Source organism: Lethenteron reissneri, chromosome 23 (assembly GCF_015708825.2).
Source record: "Lethenteron reissneri isolate LAM-NWPU_2019-01 chromosome 23, ASM1570882v1, whole genome shotgun sequence".
Lineage (NCBI taxonomy): Eukaryota > Metazoa > Chordata > Hyperoartia > Petromyzontiformes > Petromyzontidae > Lethenteron > Lethenteron reissneri.
Genome location: NC_083801.1, coordinates 16690751 through 16713572, shown reverse-complemented (window position 1 = coordinate 16713572; position 22822 = coordinate 16690751). Strand labels below are relative to the sequence as shown.

At 39.5% G+C, this 22822-nt stretch overlaps 1 protein-coding gene across 6 annotated transcripts in view; it reads right to left on the bottom strand.

Annotated features, from left to right (window-relative positions):
• Nucleotides 1–11554: 11554 nt before the first annotated feature.
• LOC133346115 (PTB domain-containing engulfment adapter protein 1-like) overlaps nucleotides 11555–22822 on the bottom strand; it is a 28541-nt gene continuing 17273 nt past the window's right edge. For 5 of the 6 annotated variants that reach the window (XM_061557529.1, XM_061557532.1, XM_061557528.1 and 2 more), the window contains 5 exons: nucleotides 22614–22730; nucleotides 22249–22347; nucleotides 19258–19384; nucleotides 17541–17633; nucleotides 11555–13485 (listed from right to left, as the gene is read on the bottom strand). In XM_061557529.1, coding sequence (XP_061413513.1) covers nucleotides 13466–13485; nucleotides 17541–17633; nucleotides 19258–19384; nucleotides 22249–22347; nucleotides 22614–22730 — 456 coding nt within the window. In that variant the 3' untranslated portion in view covers nucleotides 11555–13465. The remainder of the gene's footprint in view (nucleotides 13486–17540; nucleotides 17634–19257; nucleotides 19385–22248; nucleotides 22348–22613; nucleotides 22731–22822) is intronic. The other variant, XM_061557533.1, reaches the window with a different exon arrangement.

The following is a 22822-nucleotide window of genomic DNA, read 5'->3' as shown; positions in this document are numbered from 1 at the left end:
CGCATTTTCAGAGAAGGAGCAACCTCCATTGAGTGGAGATTAACTGGAGGTTTTCACAGGAGGCCGTGTTTACTGGAGTGGAGAGCACATGGAGGGGAGTAGAGTGAGATGAGAGAAAAGAGGTATGTGGAACCAAGTTCACAGTGAATCTTGAAGACGGGAACCAAGTTCACAGTGAATCTTGAAGACGGTAAGAGCAATTTTGTAATTGATCCAGAATTGGATTAGGAGCTAATGGTGGGGTATGAGTATGATAGCAATGTGGTATCCTTTATAGGTGTTGGTGAGACGTTTTCAAGTGGAATTCTAGATAGTCTGGAGTTTGAAGGTGAAAGATTTAGGGAGACTGTAGAGGACATAACTGCCAGTAGTCCAGATTGATGGATATCTCGAAGTTCGCATTGCCTTTCTCTATCAACAGATTCTTCATCAATGACCATGTTCTATCCACGACTGGATGAAATCCTCCCTTCATCATCACCGCCCCCGTGGACCTCTGATGCTACAATCTACTTCACTCCAGCACATGAGCTGATCTCATTAATCCACCTCCATAGAGGTCCTCCTTTCAGGTGAGTTCCTACTTTAGCTAACATTGTCACCAGCTTTATCCATCTTCTATTATCCCTGCAAGTGATATTCCCTGTCCAAACCTACTTACTTTATATATATAAAAAAAAATCTAGCCGTGTAATTCCCAGCATGCATCTCTCCATGTATTTTTTTCAGATTCTGTTCCATGTTGTATGCTAGAGTCCATGTGTCTGGTGCGCATGTCATGGCAGGTAACTATGCATTGATTAAAAAGTTCTCATTTAGGAAACTGGTATGTTGCTTTTCATTAGATTTTACTAAAGAGCTCCATCCTACCCTCGCTCACCTCTTCAGTTCACCATTTTGATCTAGATCCACCTTCAATAATTTCCCTACATCCATGAACTCTGTTGTCTTTTCCAGTTGTTACTCCAATAATGGCATTATTTTGTTGATCAAACTTGTTGCATGAGACTTTTATTTTAATGGGTTTTTTCATATTTAACCCTATATATGTAGCCTCATTTGATAAGTTATTCAAGTAATTCATGGAGTTCATTTCGTTTGGTTAATATGACTATATCGTCAGCAAATTAAAATGGTTAAAACTTTATTCAATTCACTATTGCTCCAATTTAATTTCAGAAAACATGTTCTAATATCTCTTCGAATAACTTTGGTGGTAAGTATCTCTGTGCCTGACTGCTTGACAGACCTACACTTTTGTCTCTGTCCTGAGCGAATTCAACCCGAAAATGAACACAGACTGGTGCGATGCAATTTGCACTTCAACATAGCCAAATAGAAGACAAAGCTAATTACGAGCAAGAACAATGCAATAAACATGAATAATCTATATTCTTGGTTCTTTCGGTAAAGTCACGTAGAAGGGAAATAATAAAATAATAAAAATATAAAACAAAAAACATTCTCACGACGTTTCGACTGCAACACAAGCAATCATCATCAAGTGTGAAATCCACAGCAAGAAAATTTGGACGTGACTTTACCGAAAGAACCAAAAATATGAATCCCTGCAGTCGTGAAAGCTTTAAATCAAAAATGAATAATCTAGTGGAGTTGTCATTTGAGTTTCGATTGATCGAATGCAACAAATTAAAATCTACAGAGTCACAATTCTGAAATTAATGTCACCAATTTTTCACGTGTGAAAGAGAATTCTCCGGTATGTCACACATGAAGAGGTAACCACTGGCCTTCTCAGTATTAAAAAGGGAAAGATCCCAGGCCAGACAACTGTGGACAATCATCAAAGAATCCATATTCTTAGGTTTTTTCGGTAAAGTCACGTAGGTAAAAACATAAAAAAGTAAAATAAAATAAAAATCACGACGTTTCGGAGGCAACACAAGCTTCTGTCTTCAGGTGGTACCGTCACAGCCACGAAAAAACCTAAGAATATGAATAATTGCAGTCACGAAAGCTTCAAATCTAGAATCATCAAAGAAGCCTGAACAGCGTTCAATGAAAATGATCACACCTATTTACTAAATAGTTACACGATGAAATACCTCCATTGTGGATTACTCAATTTTTACTCTATTAAAAAAGGGACACAAACTGACTGTAAGAATTACAGACCCTTGAGTTGTATATGCGCTTGTGGTGGAGGTAAATTTTGGGCCCTCCCACATTATAGAAATATACGCATGCTGAAAACCTAAAAACGAATCCAAAATCTTTTCCATATTCCAAGCTTTTCTCTTTTAGATGACTGACAAAATATTTTCATTACAATGCATTCTGCTCAAGACCCAGACTTTTCCTCCAGCGCACGTCCATATTATTCTTTCTACTGCTCAGCAAACCTGGTAAATACCTTCCCTGGAAGGTTGAGTGAAGTTTCCCTCTAGATTTTTATATTCTTGGTTCTTTCGGTAAAGTCACGTAGAAGGGAAATATTCATTTTTATTTCCATTCTACGTGACTTTACCGAAAGAACCAAGAATATAAATCCCTGCAGTCACGAAAGCTTTAAATCGAAATTTTCCCTCTAGAGTTACTAAACTATGTAATATCCTCCTTTTGTGGTTATATTACAGTAGACATTTCAAAAGTATGATTCAAGCTTAAGCCTCACTGAAAATCTACCCTAAGGTAGGAGAGCGCATATCAGTTGTCTATAAGAGTGACCAATGAGCAAATGAACTCCAAGTTGCCAATATGGAATAATTGAAATGATCTTTGTTTAAATATGGCGAAAATAAAAACTCTAAAGTATAAAATCGGCGACGTTTCGGGCAATGGCATATCAATTGACATTTGAGAAATGCGAAGGATTGTAGCATGAGAGCAAATGGAAGCCAACGACACATGTGTGATGCTGTGCCCGGGGGAGTTGGGGTTTGCTTTGACACATTGTGTGCATGTGTTTGTGGCCAGTCCTAAGAGTCTGAGTTGGCCTCTGTTCTGGGTATCTGCCTGGATGGTATAATCTAATGCCAATGCCTTCACTGTGACCACAGAACATGTTACATTGTAAGGCTAATGGCCCCTTCTGCTCAGCAGATTTGCGTGTCGTCCTAAAACTAATAGCTTTGGCATAGAGACACTGAACTTGTGAGGTTAGCCACTGTAAAGTCATGTCAGATGTGACCACAACAAGTATATTCAGCAGCAACAAATCAATACAATTTGTATCGGCCATGGAATATAACAGAAACCATATTCGCAACACCGAATCTACCATTATAGTGTGCTCTAAGTTTAACAACCATCATGGAATAGTGACAGAGGTTCAACATATGTTGCATGAGGGGGGTTTCATTTACAAAACGCATGCAACTTAGTACATACTTAAAATGCAAACTTAACTTTAACGTTGACTTCCTTGCCGTACACAGTCATAGAGCTTCAACGTGATTTTATTCACATTCCACTCCCTTCCAGATTCCTCTGAGTAAATATACAAATAAATGTAGGCAAGGTTCACTCCCACAAGAGAACAGTGAACTTGTGGTCACGTTACCGAGTTTTAATGGGAGCAATGTTAATGGCCAGAAAACAAAGAGATATTTAATCATTAAAAAAGTAGGTGGAAACTTTCATAACTCTCAGCTTAGATAATATTGGGGGAACGTAAGCCGCCCGAATTCCCAGATTCACTCAGGGCTTTTCGATGGCGAATGAAGTCCTTACAGTGGACTTGTATAATGTATTGCACCAGTGTGGGCTGTTTTTACAAGAGCCTTCCCTTCCAGTTCGAAGCCACGCGCAGCAGAACTACTTGTGCAGCTATTCAAATTGAATGCATTTCACCACAATTCTATCCGCGTGCTGCTCTATGGTATGCATCCATGTAATACTTCAGCAAATATATATTTTAAAAAATGAATTACTTACATTCATTAAACAATTGGTTTACTGACATTATTTAAAACACTACTTCTCTGAACAATGTTCAGAACCAACCTACAATATACACACCTAAAAAACTAGCATTCTGCAATCTGATTATCTTGACGGTAAACATTTCACTCGAAGTTTTACGATACATTGATCATCTTTTATGTGATGAATGCACTGAAGAAATGTAAAGTTTGTCTTTCTGGCTTGCATGTATAAACCATACTCAATGACGACATTCCCATGAAGTTCATGGGAGTGGTTTATAACGTACTGTGGCCCCACTGGCAAAGTCTAATGCTGTTTGCTGCTGGTCGCTTGGCGTTTTGGGCCTGCGCTCAGCAATCGCGATGAAGGGGAACAAAAAACCTACGGCAGCGTATCCGCCAACATCAGATGGCAGCCAGTGTACACGTGTTAGTCACTTCATGGGAAGAGCCAACCGTGAATCACACCTGTGATCATCTCCAATATGTTTGCAGGTATTGTGGTCTATGCAAACATGACTCCTTGTAAAAAAAATGGTGTCAGTTTTGTTGCCAGATAGAAGGGTAAAAAAACAATTATCATATTTTTCTACTGGCAAATGAGGTTCCAATGGTGTAAATGCTTACCCCGAGCTCTCATATACTCTGATGGTGCATTGTCTTTGAGTTGTGCGCCTTTTGGCGTCATCTGGTCCAACACCATGTGAGACTAGGCTCTAAGGAAAGCTGTCTCGGGTGTGGACCAATCAACTTCAAGGACAGTGCATACATTATCAGAGTTATGTTTTTTGTTTGCATTATGACTGCAGGTATTGTGGTCTATGCAAAAATGACTCCTTGTAAAAAAAAAGGTGTCAGTTTTGTTGCCAGATAGAAGGGTAAAAAAAACAATTATCATACACACGTGCGTTGCAGATATTGAGTACAACTTTAGTTTTTTTTTAAAAATCACGTTTGGTGATTACAAGCTAAATGGAAAAAACAGGAGGCATGGCCATGTATGCCCGTGCTCAGAGAACAACCAGCAGCAGCAGCAACAGCATAGCGTGCTCGCTGGAGTCTTGCCACAGCCATTCTGGCCAAGCTCCCCGCACGTCCAGAGACTTAACTGCCAGGTGGGGTGGTGGGGGCAGCTCATAATCACTAGCACATGTTATCATGACCATGGCACTCACCAACAAGGGCGGTTGGGAAGTCGAGAAAGAGAGAGGTAGAACTATGTTCTTCTGCACATTTTAAACACGACGCTATCTGTAACACAATAGATTTCACATTGCGAACGCAATTCTTTCAGTTGTCCCCAATATGTTCCAGTATGTGTTTCTACAACCATGTAAAAACATTCTGGTCTGACTATTTTCCACGCTGACCGCGTTCTTTCCCCTTCAAAAAATGAGACACGACTGTTTTGTCCAAATGTGTGCAAAATAATGATTGATTTACGTGAACATAGGCTAACTTGCAATGTGCCTTTTCGGAAATAAATACATTTGCAAACGTGTGCGTGTGTGCCTTTCAGTTTATGCGCATTTGCGTACAATGCAATGAAATCAGACTCTTGTCCACGTTTGAGCCCAGTTGTTGGAAGATGGCAGCAAATCCAGCCCCCTCTTTCAGGCTCTTCGCCTGGGGCCCCCAACACGGCACGGATGAGGAGCCGAAGCACCACCACCCCCACCACCACCCCCTACCACCACCACCGCAGCAGCAGCCGCCGCTGCAGCAGCAGCAGCAGCCACTCTACCCGCCCAGTGAATCCCAGCTGAGCCATTGCGCTCATATGCTGCTCTTTCTCTGCACTACCACGTGCACCGGAGCATCCCAACCCTCCCAGAAAGCCAGCCGGTCCTGGGGGATGCACAACTCCACCACATCAGCGCATTTTTGTTGTTGTTTCAGTACAGTTTGAATCTTGGCAGAAGGGTGAATTTAAATCCAAAATAAATAAATCACTAACGACTTCCATGTAGGTGGGAGGAGTTAGCACGGTTAACAATGTGTCTACACGTCAAATAGATTTTGATTGTTGAGTATAATAGGAGTGAACCTGACATGCCCGTAACAGTTACAAGACAGCACATGCAAAACACTAACGTCTTTTGCCTTAAGTACGTTTGGAGTGCGTCATGGGTCCTACATTTATTGCGCACGTTAACTAAATAACTTTACACTCTATGTCTGTGTACTTGAAAGTACAAGGGAGATGACATTCAATTACCTGGCTGGGTTACTCTGAAATGTTTCTGCCAACGCATTCATAGCGACTACCCACATCCGTTCACATCGACGAAACCACGGCGAAATATGATGATGATATGCCTTGGTTTTATGGTTGTCTGTCAAATGTTTTATCCTACTGAGTCGTGGCAATTTTAATCTAACTTCTATAATGCATACACTGTACAGTACATGTTAAATGATTAAAGCTGATAACTTCAATTTGTAAAAAATGTGTAAGAATGGGAAACAAGGAGTCCACACAAATACAATGTATTAAAGTACTTCATCGCATTGAATACTGTCATTTTGGTCCACTCACTTTTTAAATGCGCAAGATTCTAGAAGAACATGGAAGACCACCAGATGTTTCATATAGAATTCGGTCCATTGTTTTTGGAAAAAACATCGCCTGCACGAGCCAAATGCACCCGGTACGAATGCAATTTCCAGACACTGAAAAATTCCCCAACGCTTACCCAGAGTTTCCAAGATCGCATATCATATACACCGGCTAGACAAGCAGTTTCTGCAGTTTTTAGTCAAACGCGGCACATTTCATGTAACGAACAAGACACACCGTTTGGCAATATGCTATATTTGGGATGTTCTACATACTGTAGAGGTAGATTTTAGAATGTAAATATTTCCTTCAAGTTTATGTACCACGTTCACAAAATTATATTTGTCTTGACATTGGTCTATTTTTTGGCAATTTAAAGCAACTTTTTATTTTATTTTTTAACAACACCCACTCAATACAGTCTATCTCTTTCCATAAAAATCGGTGTAATATGAAATTTAAGGTACCCCTAATATTTGCTATAGTCGTGTATTGCAAGTAGTGAATCTTTGAAACTGGATTTGAGATACTGAATAGGCTCACAATAACGACCACTTGGATTTACATTCAGTATTGGACTTTATTTTAAAATGAGAATCACTCCTGCTGGCAATATGGAGATGTATGCACCGGTCTGCTGATGTTTTTAAAGAATTTACAAAAGAAAGTTAAAGTTTTCATAAGACTCATCATCACCATTATCACCATCCGTAAAGAATCAACTGCTCTTTCAACGGCTCGCCAAGCCGTCGCAATCTCTCACAATCCTACAATGTAACAACCCATCTCGTAGCTGCACACAAATTGACCTCATCGCTCCATTGTCACAGTCGACAAGCTTTAATAAGGGTGTGTTCCCTCCTTTGGCTTCCACACCGTCATTAGTCTCGACCATCGGCCATCATCCCTCCTCGTGACACGTCTCGTCCAAGCCCAATACATACTCTTAAAATTCAATATGATGCCTCGAATTTGCATGTACACGTAAAGTATTCTGTAATCTAGATGCTTTTCTTTCTGTATCTCAGTATAATTACGAGCATGTACTTCTCAATGTTTCTTTGCACACTCTTCAGCTTTTATTCAGTCTTCTTTGTCATTGTCCATGTTTCTGAACCATGATTAAAAACGTAACTTTTTTTTAAGCACATCGGCATTTTGCTTTTCATTAGATTCAGTTTTCCAAAATCACTCTAACCGGCACTTATCTGTCGATGTATTCCATCATTTTGATCCTGGCCCACTTTGAAAAACTGTGTTCGGCACACATTCTATTGTGTCTTCCAGCTGTGTCTTTCCAACAAATATCTACAATTGTTGAGCAAACTTGTTATACTTGACTTTTGTCTTGCTCATACTTATCTTGGGCATCACTTTGCAGCCTTCCTTATAAAGTTATTCATTAATTGCCTCTCGTTAATCCCTACTGGCTGTTATAACTATGGTAACAGCTAATCTTTGATGGGTAATGTTTTCTCCATTAAATGTAAGTATTTCTCCAAATTTGTCCGTAAACATATTTTAGTGTACTAGTAAATGCATTATTTAAAATGGTGACATATCTTATGGGTGAAATCAGTTTATCTGGTTTATTCATTGCACATTTAAATGCCTGAAAATAAAGACAAGCCTCAATATTTAAACGTGATGTTTCAAGAATATATACTACATTTGTAAATTGTTGACTTAAAGCTTTCGTGACTGCAGGAATTAATATTTTTGGGTCTTTCGGTAAAGCCGCGTAGATATAAAAAATATACAAACATAATAACAATGTTATTATTGTTTCTATCTACGTGGCTTTACCGAAAGACCCAAAGAATGTTGTAAATTGTTCTTTCTACTATGATACTCCTTATAAATGGAACAATATTTGATCTCTGTTGCATTTAAAAAGCATGTCCTCCAAATCAATATTCAATTAAAATTGTTCCCATTATTTTGAATGTGTTAATCCAAACCTCATATCTCATCTAAAAGTTTTATTTCTGAAATCTAATTTATGCTTTACACGTTATACTACTGGATAGTTTTGTTTAATTCTTTGTATTACTTACGGTTTTTTTTGCACCTTTAATGATATTTATTTATATCTTTCATGTTGTTTTTATGCAGTTTTGTGTTGTTAAGTTTGAGTTGGAGAACAACTACACGAGTGAGTGGCCAACACTCAATAGTACACACGAATGGGTTCATCAACTCACATATTAACAACAGATCATTGATTAAGCCAAATGTAAATCCCACTTGGGATGTTTAGTCCGTAACTGTTTAGGTATTTTTTTTATTGTCGGAATCTGGAGAAAATCCACACCGATAAGAGAATAACACAGAAAACCCACAGAGATAAGTCCAGCAGTCGAATTGCCGCTCTGCCTATTCTTAGCACCTCTTATCTCACAATTTGCCTATTCTTAGCACCTCTTATCTCACAATTTGTCTTTGCCTCACGCACAATAATCTCTCCAAGATCCGTCAACCCTGCTTCCAAAGCACAGCATTACAGTACGCAGTATATTGTAGTTCCACGTCATCCAATATTTAAAAAAAACGGGCCCAAATTTCTTCGACTGACCGAACGACTGTCTCTACCTGCCCGTGCATTTTCAAACCGACCACGCCATGTCCACAACTCTGAGCTCAGAAAAATTGGATCGGTGGCCGTTGTTTTGTCAAAAGAAACTCTACGTGACATAAAGGTAGTGGCATAGGACGATGTGTGTGTGGCTATGGGCGTTTTTTTGTGTGGTAAACAAGTATTTGGAAGGGCAGCAATATATTAAAAAGACTATTTGGCCAGTCCATTAAGTGAAGATGCACCGAGTACTTTTAAACTAAATTAATCCAAAAGTCAATTGACATTGGTTATTATTGTAATAATATTATTAAGTTAAACTAAATTAATAAAAATGCGACGACGCCTTGGTTATTGTAGATATTATTTGTGCATGAAGTTGTGTTACATTGAGTAAAGAAATGTTTAAATAATAACAAAATGTGTGCAGTCTCGTTTTACATAGACAGGCACCCACACAGGAAAATTAACTTAGACCGCATACAGCCAAGAAGTGCTACATTTTAAGATGAGCTTAAACATTAAAAAAATCCTACTCAAACGTTGCTCAACACAGAAATGTCTTCATTTTTGCCATGACTTACTTTATTTTGTACTTAAACATTGAGATCGTTTATTTTCTACTTTAAGTGTATGCTGATGATGGTATAACTTATACAAATCCTTTACAAGATTAATGCTAACTATAGAATGCCGTAAGAAAAAGATGCTTCCAACCTACAAAGTTATCTTGCGTACAAAAATCTATTGGGTTTAAAGCGAGTCATCGGTAAGAACTCGGTACGCTGTAAAACAGTGGGCATTGTGTAGGGTCCTTGAAGTAACGGGTGCGACAGAAACACAATACACATCTGGAACACGTTAGAGGTGTCTCGAACGGAGGCTGGTGGTTTTGTCATGCCAGAAATACCTACATCACCACTCTCTGCCAATGGCAACAACCAAATGTTTTGCAAATGATGAAAGCAATAAAACCCCACACTTTCTCTCCTCATGTGTGTATAGTAAAATATAAAAGAAAAAATTCCGTTGCATTGAAAATACACGTTCAACCGCACATTCTCGCAAGCAAATGATGAGCAATTTTTTAAAATTCGGAGATCTTAAGTTGCCACAGTCACCGAAATGATGTGGCTCATAGGCCAGTTTTGGATGTTTCTTGATACCCATATTTTTTTACGGACTGCCTTAAGTGTGGCTCATCAGATCTTTGGCATTTCCACTCAATCTTGAACACGAGATGTCTCAGGTTGGCTCAGGCTGCTCTCGGCAGCCCGTGGCTCACGCGATAAGGAACAATATTTCTTAGTTTTACAAGGATATTGACTCTTCGTGTAATATGTTACAGTACGCACATGTTGCGTGTGAATTTGGGCGCATCACGTGTTTCACTAGTTTGTCTTCTGAACAAAACACGCTGAATACATTTTGAATCTATTTCTCAAAAGCTACAACATGCTTCTTCAATTATATTCCGACTCATACATCAGCATCACGTTACCAGAAAATACATTTCCATTTTGGAAAGCTAACGGCTAGCAGTGTGGACCCCGTGTCAAAAAAATGACCCCAGAAGAGGTAGTTTCAGAACTATTTCTGAAGTTACATCAAGGGGCATCTTTATCCACACAGGGGGCACACATTCAATTTATCCTGCAAAGAATTTAATAATCACGCCACTGAAGCCATACATGTTGAGATTCTCCCAAGCCTGAATGAGCTCAATCATAAGCCGAACATAACTTGGTTTAGGAGTGCTTAATCAGAATAAAACGAGTAACAACTCGCTTCACTTGAGATTTAAACCAAGGTTGATGGGCTCACATTCTTACCCAGGATCTCCGCAGTGTCGATCTGACAGAGTGCTCGGCCCTGGAGCCAACTGGCCACCTTCAGAAATTCCACTTTCAGCTGTCATTTTGTACTACATTTAAAGTGACAGGCTTTCGAGTTTATTGCGTCCAGTCAAACAGATATTCCTGAACAATTCAATTGCACGGACATTTTCCTCTATTTGGGAGAAAAACTAACAAAATGTTACATGTGAAATGCATTAAATTACCTCTAGATTTAAAGCTTTCGTGACTGCAAGGATTCATTTTCTTAGGTTTTTTCGGTAAAGTCACGTAGGTAAAAAATTTAAATTTATAAAAGTAAAATAAAATAAAAATCACGTTTCGGAGGCAACACAAGCCTCCGTCTTCAGGTGGAACCGTCACAGCACGATAGCTTACCTATGTGACATTACCGAAAAAACCTAAGAACATTAAATTACCCTCATCTTCAACACCGGTGAATGTAAACTTCGTGATTGCTGTCACTTAAAGGATATACAAATGCTCATGCTGAGAGGTAGGTTAACGAGCCGAGACAGCTTAAAAAACACAACATATTTTTTCGGTATTTTCTCGTATATATCTGATTAAAAAATGCTTTAACTATTCATTTTGTGATAGATATTTGGTAATCGTATAGCACGTATGCTTAGTAATCACAGGAAACATATTTGGTAAACACACAATACAAAAAAACTCGTGTAATCATTTTTTTTATTACGTGAGAAATACATTTTAACAGCGCAATAAGAAAATTATGCTAAGACTGGGTTCAGAGGTCAAACCACTATTGGGAGCAATAGTCCACCCAGGCACATAATGCACCTACAAGGGGACTCGCCATGCTGCGTCTTTGTGAAAGTCGTGGCCCGGAAACTAATCAACCACGTTGTGCCACTGCAGCTGATTGGGGTACACCAAAACACATTTCCAGAAACACATTCTGTAGGTAAACATATAGAAAAACATATGGCCCAGCATGCTCTAACCCCTCTTTTCTGATTTTCTCAACGTGTAACGTTTTATATATATATTTTAAAAAAAGTTACGATTGTCAAATGTAATTTGTTTAACTGTATACTTTGGTAATAATGTCGAGTCTTTCGTAAAATATGACAGCTATACATTTAAAGGTAATGGAACTCAGCACATCTTTGAGGCAGCCCTCCACTAAGTGCGAGCACACAAGATAAACACTCATCAACATGCTGCGTACTTTCACAAAATTGTAAGTTTTTGGTAAACATGTGAGCAAAAGCATTTGGTGTATATAAAATATCATGTTAATGAACATATCACAAATGCTTAAAATGTGTATAAAATATAGGAAATTACATCCTGATGAGTATACAAACATTTCTAAGGTGGTAAAGCACCACAGTAAAGCTTTTTCTGTTTTGGTCAAATGCATGCAAACTTGATGCTCAAATCATAAGACATCATCTCCAATAGGTTCATGGTCCGAGTGCTTATTCCACTCTCACGTTTATGTTAGTGGCAGTGATCATCAAATTCCCCAGGCTAAAAAGGTATGTTTTAGTCTAAAAAAAAGCCTTTTCTTTAATGCACACTTGTCATCACAGCACTGCCCACATTATATCATGCCAACTTACAGAATGCACTACAATCACAGAGCTACTCAGTAGTGGTACAATGATTTCTGTGTTCCTTGCAGCCAGAAATACTTTCCATTGCTTTAGGTGGCGATTAGTTTCACCCTGGAAGGCCATCATACATGGTAGGCATTTAATGCTCGTGCGAAAATGCTTTTCTCAAATATTATCAGGTTGACGTAAAAAGTGGACTTACGTTGTTTCCATATCCTATATTATAATGGCACTGTTAATTTCTAAAACACGTATCTATGATATACCCTTGGAAGCGTAATAAAATAAAAGGAAGCCATTAATGTATTGTTTTTGTGTTATCTTAAATTATCACTCAATTTCACCGTGCAATACTCTCAAGGTGATATACAAATTTGAGTCAACCTTTTTACTCTAAAAACAATTACATGTATATTAATATTCAGTTATGCTTTATATCAGTAGATGTTACAGTTTGTGCAATATTTTATATTAATAAATGGCATTGGTTTACATGCGACTAAAATGACTATTGAAATGTAATACATGGAAAGGTATAAAAATATATCCATTTGAAGGCTAAAATTTTAAGCAGTGATTTTTTTTATATACAGTGTGTTTATGATTGTCGAAATAAATGTTGCTAATGAAATAAAATACTTGCTGAAAATGGGAAAATCGTGATTATTTTGCCTGTATATTCTCCGTTACTTAAGGAACACTTTAACCCTTGTGCGACCGCGAGGCAATTTGGTGGCTGTCATAACGACGGTGTGTTCATTGGCGTGGCCAAACGTATAACCGTTGTGTGCACATTGTTGTGTGGTGGTGGTACCTATGCTACCAATAATATATCATGGCTGTCATGATGCTGCTACATGTTATGTCCGAGGTGGTTGATCGTGAATGTCAATAGGAATCTCCGTAGAAGAGGATGCGTTCAATATCCAGTGATGATCAAGCACAGGCACCAGTCCTATGGAAGGATCAAAAAGACAGCGATGTCCTCCATGGTCAAGGTCCTATGATCCTGGAGGCGCGCCTATGGGACGGGAAAAGACATAGTTCGCTTGTCAAAACAACCCAAGACACGTATATGTTAGAACACAGCTGCCGTTAGATTATTTATTTACCAGGGAAAAAGTCCACTGAGGAGCAATAACTTTTTTTGTTGCAACAATAGTCCTCGTGTGTATTACAAATAAACAACCATGGAATTAACAAGAATATGAGGAATGGATTAACAGATTTTTTTTTTATCCGCAAGGTTTTGGGGTTAAATCGCGTAAATATAAATGTGCCGTTAAATCTGCCACCACCCGACACAGCCAATTGGTGAGGTTTGCCACGTAAACAAAACATGCCGTGTCGTTACTGGTACAGCAAACCGGTGTGTTGGAGAGTGAACCCAGAACATTGACAATTCGAGTACGACGTTTCGCCGGTAATTACAACCAGTCTCATCAGGCGGCCAGTCAGATTTGTCGAGAAATCCTCCTGTTTCGGTATTATTTTAATGAGATAGAATGCAAGTCACAATACTCTATGTAGAATAAAAGTAATACAAGAGGCATGGAACAATATGGTGAACTTTACAACAAGGCTTGCTCGTCTCTGAACAGATTAAATGGCACCAAACAACCGCAGCACAATTAGGATTGCTATAGTACTTTATAATTACAGAACAGCTCATTATCATGCCAATGCTGGATTAAGGCGTCTCCACACTTTGTTGGTCACGAGTGCCGTTTGACTTATACTTTATGAAATTCGGCAGTGCAGGTTCAGTGAAGGAGCCCATACACAGTTAAGATGTCATTTTTCCACTGGTGTTAGCCACGGTCAGGAACTCAACTCGGGTTACCGAGGTCACATCATCACAGCCCCACCGTGAAGATTGTAAATATGAGCAGTTCTTAATGTGATTCGTCCAACTGAGCATCACACTCTCACACAAGCGTATTGTACGCACAAGCAGCAGGTGACTTAAAGATCATGCAACATTGCCTTCATGGCTACGAGATCAAAGTTAAGACCGGATTAGTTCTGCTTTTGAACATCAAAGCCACATGTGTGAGGGTGAGGAGAAACATGTGAGAATGCACAAAATGCAGGCACTCTATCGAGTACATCTTCCTTCAGTGAAGTAAAGTTAACCTCATTACATTACAACGTTGTCCACATTTCTCCACAAAATTCCAATGCTTATTGTATTGGAAAACCACCCCATCCATTGAGGAATTACTTTCAAAGTACATTTACACGAAATAATGCAATCGTACGAACAAGTAATACATGATGATGATAATTATAATGGGAATACATTTCAATAACAATAACACGAGTGGCCTAGAGAATTACACAATTCATATATTGCTAACCTCGTTTTTGTTTATATATATAACATTTTCAGATGTTGTTCGACGTTTTTTTTTTACAACAATCTCAACTAAGAACGAAAGGAGGGGGGGAAAACGGAATACACACAATGGCTTTATGGCAAAATGTAGGCTTCTTAAATACCTGTTAAAAACTAAATAAATCCCTGCAGGTATGGAAAAATAACTTCTTGGGAAGTCTACTGATTGAATGGCCTATACCTCCAAAAATATGGTCATACAGACATTAAATGATTAATAAACTATTCCCACGAATGTCTTTGTTTCCCCCACCTCTGACTTAAGGAGAGCTAAGGCATCATATATATTAATGCCCACACAGAGCAACGCGTGGTTGCATTGAATAACACAACAGCAAAGGTTACATTCTTTAGCTGACAGCACATCAAAGAGACGAGAGCAGATATTAAATGTTAGGATTTATTGTGATATATGACATTGTTACTGCATGATAATCCAACCTTCCACACAATGTACAATTGGAAGTATACAGGGTGTCCGTACACATGCGGTTGGAAGGCCGAGCAAAAAAAACTACACTCCTCAGCGTAAAACAATCGGGGCTTTGTTTTGAGCCAACTGCTTTGGAAAGGGAAAAAATATCCCGAGCCCCATCTGCAAGGTGGAATCGTTACGAATGTTAACAGAGCACAGCACATACGTATTTCAAATTGGTGACCAGCACTGTATGTCAATGAGGGTCAACGTTTCAGCATGGATCGGACCCATCGTCCCTACCCAACTTTTGGTTCAACACATTCCATAATTAAGGCCACTGAAACAAAAAAAACATGGACGTGTTTTATCTCGAGGTGCACGTCAAAGTTCGGTGTCTGTGGAACATGCAGTTTAGCAGTGCGCGTAGTGGAAAATAACTGTTCTCATAGATACAAATACTAAAATGGAAATAATAAAAATGTACTCTGCACGACAGAGGCTGCCAAGTGGACTGTGGTGCATCATTATTCATGTCGGTTTCGGGAATGTGATATCATTGGTGTTCACTGTTCAGGTACATGTAAGTTTCCATGCACTGTACATAGGTATGTGTGCACGTCTGCATAGGGGTGGGGTTCTGGTGAGAGACGACATGGGGGCTTGGGGAGATGGAGGCAGCACCCACGGGTCTGGAGAACAGTGCGATTGACGACGCATATTCCAGAGGACATCAAGCCAAGACAGCCAAACACCGTGCTCCATATGTGTGACATGAACCCTGCTTCAGAGTAGATAGCCATAAGCTGCATTACTTTTCGACATTGCTTAAGTATATTTTGTCAATACGTTATAAAAAAAGGTGAAATCTTTTATGTTCTTAAGCAACATACTGTACAAACACATATAGTCCTACAATTGTGCTAAATATTTTGAACCTTTTCAAAATAATGTTTCATCCCAACGTAGATGTGTTTTTTCCTGACAATGTTAGTTTGTGCAAATTATTCCAAGTTTGACCGTCCATGTGACTTTGCACAAGTATTGTTGTCGTTGCTATTCACCATATGCACGGGTTGTGCATGTTCGCGTTGATGTCTGCAATGCTCTTTTTTAACGCTCCATTAACCATCTCGGATTTGCTGGCGAAATAATCATTGTAGCAACCAATGGAAATGCACTCTGGGAAATGATGGAAAAACGTAATAAATAAGGCTTGAAAAGTGTGGCTCCAAGGTAACACATGAGGAAGACAAAGGTCATGCACATCAAGTTCTTTGAACAAACGGAGACATGTCAGAAGAACGAAACTGGAATAGACATGAGAGTACTTACACCAAGGGCAGTTAGTGAATGCGTTTCGGGATCAAAATTATAGAGGCAGGCAAGACTAGGTATGAGTGTTTTTAGAAAAACCGAACTTAATCATGAAAAGCAACATACCGATGTGCATAAACAAAAAATGTTTGCAATCAGTGCATAATACCCGCTATGACACATGGATCGGAAACGTGGACATTGACAAAGAACATGGAACAGAGGTTGATAATTGGACAAAGAAGGACCGAGAGGTGCATGCTAGGAATTGCACGAAGCGACAGGAAGAACACAGATTAGAGAACATACACAAGTTCGGGGAAATGATATTGGCTGTAAATAATTTTGTGGGCATGGTAAAGGACACGTCATTGGAAAGGATGATAGCTGGTGGTTGAGACTAACAATGGAGAGGCAGCCATAGGAGGAAGCATGCCGAAGAGGACATACCGCAGAGTGGAGGGATGAAATCAGCTCATTTTGCATCGCGACCCCATGGGAGATGGCAACGGCTTGGGGAGTTGTTCATCCAAAAGTTTGTAGGTCATGGTTGATGATAATGCATTTCTTCATACAATGTCAGTGAAGCTCTTCCATCCTCAAAATCAGTTCTGACAATTTTTATTAAGGTCTTGGTTTTGTAAGAGCTTGGATGACTGCATCAGTTTCTACTGAATGCCATGCTTTTTCAGCATGATGGTACTTGATTTTTATCTTTATTTTCTCGAATCTTATAATATATGTGGTCATTAGTTAACTGGCCTCTAAATTGCCCATTATTAAGTTGCATATGATCTTTATGAACAGTTTATATATGTGTAATTCCAGACCCATTGCAATTAAATGCAAATAAATGCATTTCCTAATAAAATGCCCCAATGGATGTCATTGCATAAATAACCTAAGAATAAAACGTCGTTTTATTTGATGGCATTGAAATTCTTACCTGGAAAATCTGCCAGGCTGGCACTTGCAATGGGTGGCCCAGCTCCTCGGTTAGTAATGGGGTCAAAAGGTTCTGCTCCAAATATGTCCTTAGCTGCATTCCAAAATAATACACAATTACTCTCAGGTCAAAGGGTTAACTTGTAGTAGAGGAAAATACTACTACTAATAATAAATCCTTAAAAATAGCACTTTATAAACAAATTATGAAGAAAAATTCATCCATTTAGTAAATCACATACAATACAAAGCACTCAGGCTTGTGTGCTGTTCTTTTATATACAAACTACCATCGCCAATGTCGTGATTTTGATATATTATTGGCACAAAGAACATGCTCAACCTTAGATTCATCTGACATTAAAACTCGTTTCCTTTTCTCTCCACCCCCAGAATATTTTAAAGAAATCCCAGTGGAGGACCACACACAGAGACACACAGCACATACACCATAAGAGGTTCCAGTTGAGGAGTACATCCACAGAAACACATACACAAGGTACACACACACAGACACATACAAACATGCAGACACACACACACGGGTTCTAGTGAAAGACGAAGACTAAGATCCCTCGTATAGCCTTAACAGACTGTAGGGGCAAGTGCTGTTAGCGAGCACCTATTAAGGCCGGAACGGTACACGAGGGAGTGGGTGGCCAACACCACGCCCGACCGCCTTTGTCTCCCCAGTGGCGATATTTACACACTGCACCAGGTACTCATTTCAGGCTGAGTCGACCTAGGGGAGGCCCAGGACCGGTTCAGATAATCGTCACTGGTGTTAGCCGTGAGTGGGAATCGAACCCGGGTCGCCAGGTTCATAGTGCAGCGCGCTAACCACTACACTACCGCTCCCCACTCTAGTGAAAGAGCACACAGACCCACAAACACATTTATAGAGGAGGCCAAGTAAACAAGTACACAAAGACAAATATCCCCCAATATAGACTTTAGCAGACTGTTTGGTCAAGTGCTGTGAGCGAGAAGTTAGGAAGGCTGGCATGGGACATGAGGGTGTGGTATTGCTAGCACTATGCCTGGTCGTTTTTGTTTTCCCAGTGCACAGCGCACTAGGTATTTATTTAAGGCCGAGTCTAGCCATGGGAAGGCCCAGGATAAATGCTGATATAACTCGCCACTGATGTTAGCCATGGCTCGGAATCCAACGTAGGTTTTACAGGGTTCATAGTGCAGTGCACAAACCACTGTGCCCACTGGTCCCCACACACTGTGTCTTTAACACAAAGACACACACACGCATCTCCGATTAGCATGGTTGGCTAAATACGGTGCAAGATAAATTCAACATACATACATACATAAAGATCCCCTATGCAGCCTGTAACAGACAGTTGGGGCAAATGCTGTTAAGCGAGCACCTATGAAGGCCGGCACGGCACACGAGGGGGTAGGTGACCAGCACCACGCCCGACTGGCCTTCGACTCCCTAGTGGCGATGTTTACACATCGCACCAGGTACTCATTTGAGGCCGAGTCGGCCTAGGGGAGGCCCAGGACCAGTTCAGATCTTTTTCACTGGTGGTGGCCGTGAGCGGGAATCGAACTTGGGTCGCCGGGTTCGTAGCACAACGTGCAAACCGCTACACAACCGCATCTGTGTATATACATACGCAGATGCGCACACACACACACACACAAGGGTTTCGGTTGAGGTGCGCGCACACACAAGGCTTTTCCCAACATGCTGGTGGCACCTCTCTCGGCAGCTCGACTAGGAATTGGTGGCGGAGCAGTCGGGGAGGTGGCAGGGGATGCTGGGGAAAAGGGCACCATGTCGAAGAGGTCAGCCGATGCCACTCCGTCGAACACCCCATTGAGTGCCTGCGTAAATAAGCAGCCACAAAAAGACAAGACGATCTCGACATTCAGCTCGCGAACAAAGTACCCAACCCCAAGTGGTTTGATCGAATGCACGCTACGGAGTTTAACAAAATAATATCTCAAAAGGCGATTAAATGATAATCTACCGCTGTGTACCGCTGTACATGGAAATAACGGAGTTCTCATCTGTATCATCAAATGCCTTCTGGAAAATGTAGGAAGTGTATTTGCTTTATACTGCCATTAAAAACACTTTGCAATTGACCAAATTCATCTATTGGATACGACACCTGAGTGCAAACTTACCAAGTTATGAAAACAAAATGCACAGAGCGAATAAAAGAAACCTCTCAGTAATTGTGCAAGTTTGTCACATAATACATAGTACTCATCAAATGGATCCAGAAAATTAATAGGAGAAAGTAAAGAAAGGCAAAAGCTTTGAATATGGAAGTGCAGATATATAATTACATCCCTGACATTCTATGCTGGCTTGGAAGTGCTAGCTTTTGAACGATTAAATTCTGTATCTTAGAAGAGGAAAGCTCTCCATGAATACCTTCATTACACTTTACAATGTCCAAATGCCTCTGTATCCCTCATGGTAAATGTTATTTGTATACATGTGCATTGTACGCTGTGGTCGTATAATGTTCGATGAACATGGATCCTTGCCTCAAAACAGAGGCCTTACAAGGGTTGAGGGTTGCAGTGATTTTACAACAGCATTCATAGTGGGGGCTGTTGTGTGGTGTGGTGTAGAGCAGATCATAGATTTCCAGGCAGCAGCAGCAGCAGCAGGAGCTCACAGGCAGGAGGGCCAAAGAGTAGTTGGGTAAGGATCTCACATCTGGCAAGGCTGACTGATCCAGGCAACCACAGAGAGCACAAGGCCCTGTGAGTGCTGCAGCAAGATGAGAAGCAACAACAACAAAAAACGACGAGACATCCTGAAGAGGGAGAATCATGCTGGTGGAACAGGAACAGGCCCATACGCTGAACACTGCACACCTGGCATCTCTAGAACTTTCAATTATAGATTCCCCGCTTCAGTGAACACACTACAAAAGGGGAAATATATTCACAGACTGTAAATAACAATGATATTAGAGCCAAGAAGACTTCATTGTCAGTATTTTCCACTGGCCACTGTTCAACACAACAGATATGACCAATTTCATGCTGTTTGCACTCATAAGCAAGCAACTATGTGGTTTTAATATTTGCAAAAAGGTATGCCTATTTGTTAAATGAAGGCCATCTTAAAAACCCTGGATCCCACTTAAAAGAAAACAAAAGCTCAAATGATGGATTTAAAGCTATTTAACATACATTGTTGTTCAAGATAAATACATCTAGTAAAATAATTTCTGAAACAAGATAATGTTTTACTGATAGGATATATTCTCCACGTTATTATTTTATAGTCTTTCATTAAAAGTGAAAATGTATGGTCTCAACATAATTACTGTAATAATTTATATAAACCATAGTAGCATTGCATCTTGTACATGCGGTACATCCTCAACTTAAGCTGCTCACTATGCACTACACTAGCATTTAACATCAACAGGTTTTTGCTGCCCTCCTGTGTTAGAATATAGTTGGACGTACATTGCAAATATGGAACAAAGCCAATTTGCGTTTGACGTTGTTACGATTAAAATACTGTATTTAAAATCCAAATAAAAATGTCATGTTCATTTTTTTCACATAAAGAGTATTACGTGTTTGTATCACAAACGAGACGTGATTTGGGTATAAGACTAACACATTTAAATTAGCTCCATTACAATATTATAGCACAACGTAGTTAATATGGCAATAAAAATACTTGTGACATTAAGCAAATTCTCTTTCATGTGCATCTTAAGATTAGACAGGTGACATGGTTACTTTTTACATACAGAGAACTGGTGCCATTCAGTTTACGCATAAACACGGACTGGCATTGGGTAGCGATGAGATTCCACACAACAGCAACATTTATTTGACTTGTGCCATTTCTGTTGCGCTTGCACCCATTTTATCGTTTACCCGTGTACGTGTATCCGACACACACTTACAATGGAAACATCTATTTAGGAAGAGGGGCAGGAAAGCAAACACTGTGCAATAAACGCCAATTGACAGACAACTAAATGTGTTATTACGCTTGTTTACTCAGGAAAGCCTATTTTTCAGGAGGGTCCTCGCAAGTTTTTGCTGTCAGGGGCGATGCTGCTACGTGCAATTCCAAGTGCATAATTTGAAATGTTTTTTTTTGCATGGTAATGTTTGGCCAATACCAGTTACATTCTACATATATTAATTTTGCCCATGGAAGGAAACTGGAGAACCTGGGAGAAAGCCAGTAGGAATGGGGTGAGAACTTACAAATGCTACACAGAGGGCACCTGAATTTGAAATCGAACTCAAGGCCTTTTTGCTGTGAGACAAAAAGGGCTACTACTGTGCCATCCTCCCGCTCAATGTACCACAACCCAATGTAAATACAGGTACGTTATTTATCTCTCAAACTTAAACATTATACAGAAATTCAGAGGGATGGAATTTAAAGGTAGATGTAAAAGTATATTGGAATTCGTTTTCTCATAGGCAGTATAAGAGATAGGGTTTTTATATTTGTAATCTGGCTGAAAGAGTGAGGAAATGTAAAAAAAAAATACAGGTGTTTGTCAGTCTATTTAAGTGATCCCTTCAGTATTGTCACTGGTAGCTTCATTTCATGATTTAACATGTAATTAATGGAATGTTTCAATGATCATACTTGTTTTTTATTCCTAATAAATCTGATAATTTAGGAAACTGAGTATGATTGCTAGATGCATCGACCAAATACAGTGGAATCCCAACAGTCTCACCTCCTCTGTGTGAACAACCACGTGTGTGCTTTTGAGCCTTTCCTCGAGTTTTTCAATTTTCTTCTGGAGTTCACCATTCTCTGTTTCAAGTTCAGTAACCTAGAATGCGTAACGGTGCATGTAATGACATTAACATCCGAGTAGCATTTTAGAATTCCGATAATCTTGTCGAACAATGCATTTTGTATTCATGTGCAAGTTAAATAACGTGGCTTTAATGTGTATCTCCTGGGACGTCGTTCTTGACTATGCCACACCTGGTATGCGTCTTAACAGATGTCGTAAAACGATGATATATATACACATATTTTTTAATCATGTATAAAAATAATAGAATACTGTGCTTTAAAATAACTCCATCTTACCCTTTTCTGCAAAGCAATCACTTGTTTCTTTGATTCCACGTCTTTGCCACCAGATTCAAGAAACTTTCTGTAGGCCAAATCAAAAGCCTGTCCAATGCTCAACGTAATTTCTTCAGCCTAAAATTATAAAAACAGATACTGTAATTGCAACATTTGATAAAGTGTATTATTATGACTTGTATCTTGTATACAACATAACCAATAGTTCG